Source organism: Gymnoscopelus braueri (assembly GCF_963280865.1).
Source record: "Gymnoscopelus braueri genome assembly, chromosome: 3".
NCBI classification, from domain to species: Eukaryota; Metazoa; Chordata; class Actinopteri; order Myctophiformes; family Myctophidae; genus Gymnoscopelus; species Gymnoscopelus braueri.
In genome coordinates this window covers 5297100-5307009 of record NC_137612.1, presented here as the reverse complement: position 1 = coordinate 5307009, position 9910 = coordinate 5297100, and the positions used below count along the sequence as shown (strand labels likewise).

General features: G+C 43.0%; 1 protein-coding gene across 1 annotated transcript; it reads right to left on the bottom strand.

The window, feature by feature from the left end:
* Window positions 1-6994: 6994 nt before the first annotated feature.
* On the bottom strand, window positions 6995-8488 carry LOC308082459 (F-box/WD repeat-containing protein 12-like). The gene has a single exon (XM_080424212.1). It carries the CDS (start codon window positions 8475-8477, stop codon window positions 7044-7046), a length of 1434 nt encoding a protein of 477 aa, XP_080280338.1. The 5' UTR covers window positions 8478-8488; the 3' UTR covers window positions 6995-7043.
* Between the last annotated feature and the right edge of the window lie 1422 nt (window positions 8489-9910).

Genomic DNA, 9910 nt, shown 5'->3' with positions numbered 1-9910 from the left:
TAACATATGTGAACAAGTAACCATATCTGCATAGTATAAGCAATGGCATCTATCCCCCCAAAAATGGGTGATAAGAAGTGATACAAGGAATAAGGAGAGCTGTTTCCGCACGACGTCATCACAGAGCAGAGTGTGCAATCTGCGCATGCGGGAGGTAGAACGACCCGGAAGTGCCATTCACTCTATTGTTATTTTCAGGATTTAGATAGGCATAATGCTGCTATTATAGGCATAATAGGCATAATGCTGCTATTATAGGCATAATAGGCATAATGCTGCTATTATATACAGACAGATCCAACTTCCGACAAATCATTTTTATTGAGTAAAGAAGATATTACAAACTGCATCATTTAATCAACTTTCATTAAACCCGGTGAAGACCATTTATTTTATCAATGTACAATGGCCAGAGCTGCTGCGGGTAATAGCGCCCTCTACAGGCTCTTCCCTCCACTGCGCGCGCATCATCCTCTCATGTTTACAAACGGGAAACCCATCTATAGGGGGTGAGGTAGGCCTATAGAGTCTGAAGAGGTGAGTACATTAGGGGAGGAAGGGCCTGTCGGAAATGAAAGGGTGACTATTGAATACAGTCATTGTTCACAACAGTAAACATAAATCAATATCTCTACCTCCTTACTGTAGACTAACATTATAAATATGACATGATCAGAATTGACACACTTCACATGATTATCACATGAAAATGTGAAATATTACAAACTGTGCACTGCCCCTATCGTCAGGTCTTTTTTGTTTTGTTTGGTAAATTGCAATTTCTTGGTTCCTGCCTACAGTATATGATAGTCTTATAGCCGAGGTGGAACTCATTACTGGACAACTGTTGTTGTTCAGGGGACCATAATTGTGACGCACAATGGATGAAAGGGGAGCTAAAGCATGCTGTTTATTTACCTTTTTCCCCCCTCAGCAAGTATTTACCTAACTTAAACCATTGGTTCTCAAAGTGGGGTCCGGGGACCCCCGCAGGGGTCCTTGGCGGGGTACCAGCTAAATAAGTTAATATAGCGTCACAATCATTTTAACCACTTTAACCATTATTGTGTACTTTAGCTATTCAAAAATAGGAGTAAAAACGCTGCTCCTTGACTTGGAAAGGAGCCAGCTTAGGTGGTTCGGGCATCTAGTGCGGATGCCTCCCGTTGCAAGTCCCACTGGGAAGAGACCCCGTGGCAGACCGAGGACCAGATGGGGGGATTATATCTCCACACTGGCCTGGGAACGCCTCGGGATCCCCCAGGAGGAAGTTGCTCTGGAAAGGGACGTCTGGAAATCTCTGTTGGAACTGTTACCCCCACGACCCGATTCCGGATAAGCGGTTGAAGATGGATGGATGGATGGATGGATGGATGGATGGATGACTTAAACCACTACTGAAGATTTAAGAATCCTCCCTTCTGTAATGCAACCAATGAGGTATGTATTTGGGATGTAGTTTTAATGTTAATGGTTGGTGAAAACTGCTGTCATGTTATTACTTGAAACTCAGAATGTCTTAAATGAAAATCTCTGAACAAAGATGCTTATTGAGGATGAATGTTTTAGCTGTCTGTGGTTGGTTGATTGATTGTCACAGATTTATTTGTGTTACTTTTCAGTTCTCTTGTAGGAAATTATTATTCCTAAATAAATTATCGTTTAAACAATTAATCGACCATGCCAATCTTTGTCATTAAAACTCAAAGGCTATTGGTCCTTCAGATAATCCTTTAGAACGAATCGGCTCAGTTGATCAACTGTAAATCAAAATGACACCATTCACCATCTTACAATAACAGCATTGCATTCGCCTGTCAATTGGTTTTTGATAAATAAACAAAACAGTAGCATGTGCATCTTAGATTATTGTGACTAAACCATTAAGAATACAAGTCTGCCGATAGTAAAGATATTATGTAGAAAACGATGCAGTTATCACACTTTGGATTTGTCCTAACTGCATTAGCTGCTCAGTTGGGTGTCCCCGAGGGAGCCAGCTGTTCCCAACATCACACACACACACACACGTACGCACATGCACACACACACACACACACACACACACACACACACACACACACACACACACACACACACACACACACACACACACACACACACACACACACACACACACACACACACACACTCTTACATTGGCTCAAACATTAAAATTATAGGAGATCTCTGGGGACTTATGGAATAATCATGAATCACATACAGTATATCTGTCTATTATTATATAGCTAGGTGGCTTTCAGGATGTCTCTGATGGTGGTCCAGGCATGCACATAAAAATCCCATGCTCATACGTACATGAATCTGCAGTTTGGGCGTTATGAAGCGTCAGTAGTTTTTGATCAAGAGGAAGCCTGAGCTCTTGAAAGTGAACCTGGCTGCCCCCATTTCATTGCCTGTCCCATTTGCACAGATTTTAACCTCCATATGCTATTTCTGGACTTGCTCTGAACATCTCAAAGCAAGGTCACAAAGTAAGATCTGAAATACATGCACGACTGTAATGTTTCATAGCTCACGAGTTACATGTCATACAGTTTTACACTGTAAACCAAATTTTGGCTACTTTATATGGGCACATCTGCTAATTTACTGTTTGTCAGGAAGAAGTTAAATACATGAAGCAACCTGTTGTCGTTGTTGTGTGTGTGTGTGTGTGTGTGTGTGTGTGTGTGTGTGTGTGTGTGTGTGTGTGTGTGTGTGTGTGTGTGTGTGTGTGTGTGTGTGTGTGCACGTGCGTGCGTGCGTGCATGCATACGCGAGCATGTGTGCATGCGTAAATTCATGTGTGTGTGTGTGTGTGTGTGTGTGTGTGTGTATGTTTCAAACAATGTGTCCAGTTGAATTCATTCAAACAAATAAAAAAGTAAACCCAAAGATGTCAGGAGAGCAGAGCAGGTATCTCATCTGCGTGTCACAAATGTCATGCCAAGAAACCAGTGTTGGTGTAACGCTATTAATAGCACACGCGCTAAACTCTATGGCCAATGTTACCTTTTCCTCTGCTGCTATACTGTCTGTATATCACCGCAAGCAGCTATCAGAAAAAGACCAGTTCTTATCTGATTAAAATAGTTGCAATGCCTAAAACCTAATTTATACTCCATCGCACAATGTTGTCACTTGCCAAAAACAACAATGTGTTATTACTGTAGATTGGAAATCTGTCATTTTGTTGCCCTTGGGTCAGAATTAAATTTGCACACATGTCTTTACTTTAAAGCTGAATTTATACTTAGGCCTATGTGCTTGAGCGACCTATTGGTTGTGGACAAGGCTCATGTCATTGAACTTCACATGAGCATATGCCAAGACTGATGACTAATTTAATATTAAGATCATATTAAACATGTCTGATTTGATTTGAACCATGAAGATGAGAAATAGTCTTATAGGCCTACTTAAGACAGCTCTGAATAACCAAATAATCGAGATGTCGGCTGCACGCTGCAATTCGAGAAAAACTGTTTTATTCCTACATTGTGAAAATGTTCTGCGACAATGAAATGGCTGAACAGTGGTTTGGTGTAAAGCTGGCATTAGTTAGTGTACTGGTGTCGCACAACGAATATAATATATCCAGCTGATCTATCCAGCAGATCTCTATAGATCTGCTAATTTCGGCGCGCAACACTGCGTGCAACAAACTGTAAGCCCTTAAGATACTGTAGTCTGTCATCGCAATTAGTTAATGGCCGCTAGGCTGAACAGAATTATCCTCGTGTGGTCAGAAATCCTCTCACTAATCTTCTTATGTAAACCGCAGTTAATCCTGCATTTGCCATTTTGCCTGGCTACCCGCTACCATCTAAAAAGCGACAGTTGTTAAAAAAGTGAAAGGTGGTTCTGATCAGTTTGTTTTTGTTTTGGGTTTGGGGTGGCAGAGCCATGAGGCATTGTTAGCTTAGGACTTTAGCACTTGGGCTTAAATGGATAGTTCACCGGGGAAAAAATCTTATTTTCTATCAGTTACACACCCCATGAACTGCATGCAGCCTTGAATTCATGGAATTATTTTAGATTTTCTTGCATTCCTAAGCCAATAATTTGATGACCGGCGGAAAGATGCTAATGTCTCCGGTAGAGCCATGGCCGGTCATCAAATAATTGGCTTAGGAATGCAACAAAAACAAAAAAAACTCCATGAATTCAAGTCTCGATAGGTGAACTATCCCTTTAACCCTCAATCTCCACCTCCTCCCAAAGCCGGTTTAACATGTATGCTGTAGTTCACACTTTGTTCTCTTAGCAGTGAGTGTTCATTCTAGAATGGACACTCACCCCTTGCGGAGTGAGATCCAGGGCCTCTACTGTTCAATATCTACCTGGTAGGACAGGGCCAAACACCTGATGAGCGCTTTTTTCTAGTAGTTTGAATCACAGCCTTGCCCTTCCGGAAAGTGAAATGCAACAGAAGCGGACGAATGGAACAATTACAATAATTTCACACCCACCCTTCATTTGTGGTCCAAATGATCCAAAAAATAGGAGAAGAGAAGAGAGAAAAAGTCCATAATATGGTGATGAGGTAACACAAGCTTCAACAGTGCTGTTGGCACATGACGTGGGTGTTTTCTCTAGGGGTCAGTCCATTATTGGTTCCAAAATTAATTATTTTCCATATTATTGTTTTTGGGCTGTTTTGACAGATAGACTATATTTGCCAATAATTAAACTCAATTTTTACAACATGCAACTGCTCCCTTGTGTGTCTAGTTTAGTGCTGCTGGGAACTCCATGCACTTTCTGATTGAATTAAATAACATTAAGTTCAAATAGCACATGTTTGAGAAGTTATTAAACATTTCCTGAAAAGTAACGGTTTTGGACATATACGTACATGGTTTCCACCCAACAGCAAGGATATTATGCACATTCACACTTAAATTCACACCTATATTTTCTCTCACCTCGTCTCACCTTTTTATTCTCTCTCTCTCTCTCTCTCTCTCTCTCTCTCTCTCTCTCTCTCTCTCACTCACTCACTCACTCACTCACTCACTCACTCACTCACTCACTCACTCACTCACTCACACACACACACACACACACACACACACACACACACACACACACACACACACACACACACACACACACACACACACACACACACACACACACACACACACACACACACACACACACACACACACACACACACACACACACACACACACACACATAGAGCACTTTCGCAGCTTCATCCTCCCTATTTTTTCTGGGGGTTCGTCATTCTCTTCACTCCGTAATTGGCTGTTAAAAATGGAGGTGACATGTGAGATGCTCCCACAACCCAGACAACATCTACTGTAGTAGTATGACACCTACAGTCTGGAGTGTGTGCGTGTGCGTGTGCATGGGCGTGCGCGTGGGCGTGTGCGTATGTGTGTGAGATTGAGAGTGTGAGAGAATGAGAGAGAGTGAGAGAGAGTACTTATACTATAATTGTGAGGGCAAAATAGTAGAAGTGACCTGATACTATAGTGACTTTACTGACCTGATCCAGAGGTGGATGTGGCTAGTCACCAGATGAACGCAGACAGCCAGACTGCAGAGCTTGAAAACAATAAGAAAGGAAACAAAACTGGAAAGAGACTGAAGTGTGAGATGTGACACATTTCTCTGACAATTGTTGTGGTGCATTTCCAGTCTGGTGGACACACGCACACACGCACGCACATATGCTGTGTTTTCATGGCCTCATTCATAATCGATTTATCGTTTGGCCCATAATTGATTTGATTTTTTATTTTTTTTTCAAAAGGTTTATTTATAATACAGTAGGTTACCCTTGAACCAGTGAATATCTTAGTTCACACAGACAGACTGTTTAGTCTGTTTCTAAACAAAATACAGTATGTGTTCCATACCTTTCCCATAACATAAGGCCCCATATGATGAAGATACCCTGTATAATTTCTTTTTGTAAACATAGGATCTCTGGTATTAAAACAAGACCAGGAGACCTGGTTCTGCCAGACCCAGACTTCACATGACGTGTCAGCCTGTGTCTATGCCCATGTATGGACGAAAGGGGGACGGACTTCTATGGCTGGGGCCTAAGGACAAAGTGACCAAAACCAGTTTTTTGCCCATGTATGGAGAAAACAGGTACAAAACATGCCCATGTATGGACGAAAGGGGGACGGACTTCTATGGCTGGGGCCTAAGGACAAAGTGACCAAAACCATTTTTTTGCCCATGTATGGAGAAAACAGGGACAAAACATGCCCATGTATGGAAGAAAGGGGGACAGACTTCTATGGCTGGGGCCTAAGGACAAAGTGACCAAAACCAGTTTTTTGCCCATGTATGGAGAAAACAGGGACAAAACATGCCCATGTATGGAAGAAAGGGGGACAGACTTTTATGGCTGGGGCCTAAGGACAAAGTGACCATGCCCATGTATGGACGAAACAGGTACAAAGCCTCATGTAAGCCGACCCCTTGGGTCTGGCAAAAAACCTAAATCGTTTGGCGACAGGTGCGTTTGTGGAGCATCACAGACGTGGAAAATAAAAGATCACCTTCACTCCGTCTACCTGCTCAATAAAGATTAAAGATACAGCCTCTTCTCATTAGCAACGTTTCAGCATATCAAACGCCTGAAGAAGGTCTTGTAATGAAATGTTGCTAATAAAAAGTCAATACATTTTCCTTAGTGAGCAAGCAGACAATGTGTGAATTGAAATCGAATTGTGTGGTTGTTTTTATTTGTATTGGTAAACATAGGATTTCTAAAATGCCACATATACACAATAAGCATATCTGTTAAATAATTCTTAAAAGGGGAATATGAACCCCAACATTTCTTTGCGAGGAAGACGTGTGAATGTCAGATACAAATCAGATTTAACAGCGCCTAGAAAGCAAGCGAGTAAGCTGTGAGTTATGTCAGATTATTTCCTACTTTACAAATAGTCAAAGTCGGCACGCACTGAATAAAAAAGCCACTGTAGTCAGTGGACAGGGAAAATGTCAGTAGTGCCATTATGTTTTTCACAAGGTGCTTTTGGTCTTCAGAAGGTGAAAGAGTAAGCTTTCAGTACATCTTTCCCATCGTTGCCTTCTGCTACGGCCACAATGCTGGAGTAGTCACAGGCCACATGACTGAAGCCCCTGGACATAGTGTGAGAACCTCCATGTAAGTGATATTGGCTCTTCAGGGCGTGACGCCCCTCATCTCGGTCCTGGTCTTTTGTCCACGTGTACACTCTTAAAGAAAGGTCCCGACATGCAGCCACCACACGGAAGCTATCCACAGATATGGACGAAACATTTGCAGACAGGAATTTCACGCTGGTGCCGAACTTCAAAGAACAGATCCAGAGGTCTTGGTCATCCGCCATCACGAGTGTGTTGTCGTCCTTGGCCTCCAGGAGGACGTTGTGTGCAGATTCGTTCAACTGCAGGCAAGAGGAACTCCCATGCTGTACCACCTGGATCGCTGACTTGTATCTGGATGTCTTCATGCTGACATCCAGCACGGTGAGGACTCTGGGGCCCGAGCGCTCCCCTTTGTGGACGATGGCCAGTCTAGCAGGCTGGGTGGGCATGAAGACGGCCGCGTGGAACCCTGGGACGGGCAGACAGTGGCTCAGAGGATCCTCCTCCGCAGACGGATTGATCAAACTGGCAGCAGAGATCACCTTTGGACTCAAATCATGATTGTCTTTGGTTCCTGCCAAGATCCATTTCTTGTCAGGAGAAGCGAGCAGGAGGTTGACATTGAAAGAGTCGCACACCACTAGACTGGACGTCTTGGACCACTCGGGACCTTTTAGAGTGTGTAGTGATCCTTGTGCGGTGCCCACAAAGAGAAAGCGGCTGTCTTTGACAGTGTATGGTAGTAATGTGCAGTGTGGAGATGCGGTGGGGTACGACGCCACTTCCACTCCCGTCTGAGCCTGCCAGCTCTTGATAAGCCCAGAGGAATCGGATGTAATCACTAGTCCATGCTCCCTGTCACCGACAATACTTGTCAGCGGACTCTGCACGGCACTGCGCCACAACTCCACCCCGTTCTTCACATCCCACGCTCGCACCGTCCCATCAGTAGAGGCACTGCAGACGGTGCTCCGGAAACTCCAGGGCTCCGTAGCGGTGGGCGTATTCTTCTCCAGGTACACTAAACCAACCACTCTGCCCGTGTGACCCCTCAGGCCTTTGCAGGTGTAGTCACAGCCGGACCTGCCCTGCGTCATCTTGCTCTCCATGTGGGAGCGTCGCAGGTAGTACCTCTTCCACGCGTCCCTCATGTGTTCACTGTCCACTGCAGCGATACCGCAGAAGGCCCAGCACTGTAGGCACAGCCTCCTCCATAACCAAGGAGTCTGTGCAGCTTCATGCCAATCCTTACAAACACCTGAGACGTTGATCAGATCTTCCACATTTAAGAAAGTAAAGATGTGGATCAGGGAATCACTGCCTATATACGGAGCTTCACTGTCCATATTGTGATGGAAGTCAGCATTTCAGCCAAATGTGAATGCTTGACTTTGTTCCATCCTATATCCTATATACAGTAGGATGTTGGGTGGACAGCGGACGTCGCAAACGTAACATGCCCATACGGAGATTGCCAGTCTGCTTCGCAGCCTAAAAATCTCCACGTCACAAACGTAACATGCCCATATATGGAGACTACTCGTGGACAGTTATAAACCATGCTGGTGTCACTGATGATGTCACGCTCTGACATCGCTCTGTGATATCACAAGCTCACAGAATTTAGGTGTACACCTTCAATACAATTACGCCTTGCGCCACAGATCATCTAGGTAGGGCCCATTAATCTGTTATGGAAATAGATTGTTGTTAGTAATTGACAGCAATTTATCAATTTGCATAGAAGTGTGATGTTACAAATATAAAGGGTTTTGTTAGTCCTTAAAGCAAGTAAAAAAAGATTGACTTAAACCCGATTTATACTTCATATTTCATACATCATACGACAAAACATAAACAAAGCATACATTCCATAGCATTACAGTTGCTATAGAATTGTCTCATTAAAATGTTGACCTGAAATTAATTATGCAGGCATATTCTAATTCTAAATAATGTGTCACCGTTCTGAATAGCAGCATCCAATGACCTGCTTTTTTTCTCTGTTCCAATTGGGATATAGAAGATAGATTAGCTGACATGGACTGTGGTAAAGAGAGTGATTGAGATGATACTTAATCCCTATGGACTATATGCATTAACATCTACTTTCATTATCACAATTCATTTAATGATAAAGTATTATGAGCAAATCCTACAGCTTGCCTCCAACCACACAACAAATGTCCAGTATGTCACTGACAATTTGACCTGATTACATTAACCACTTAAGCCCTATACTGTACTTGGTTGACCGGAGTCCCTCAGGGCTCAAGTAACTTTTCGTCTCTACAATAAATATCTAGAAAATAGTAGATCTACAAGCTTACAACACGTCGCAAGGTGGCTAGTTTTCCCAAGAACGTATGCTGGGGTTCAAGTGGTTCAAAAAAAAATTTATATCTTCTTTCAGAGCCATATGAAATAGTACGACACATTCTGATAGCTTGTCATAGACTTATTTTAACCACTTAAGCCCTATTCAAAAACGTTTTAAATCAGGGATTTGCGATGCGTTGTGAGTGTGTAGATCAGCTATTTTGGAAGATTTTGGAAACTCTTTATTTGAAAATGTTTAAACATTGTTGAAAATGTTCTTACCCAAAATATGGATGCCAGGTTGAAATTGGTTAAGGCAGCAAATCCCAGTGGGCACCCAGGGGCCATCGCTATAGCCTGGTCTGTGCCAAGGACCCAAATACTCCTCTATGTTCCCGTCATGAGGTCCACATCTAATTTAGAGACATTCATTAGACTATTAGAGGGACCAGAGTCATGA

What these genes read in the sequence shown, in the direction of transcription:
- LOC308082459 (XM_080424212.1), bottom strand. Translation starts at nt 8,477, where the DNA reads ATGGACAGTGAAGCTCCGTATATAGGCAGTGATTCCCTGATCCACATC.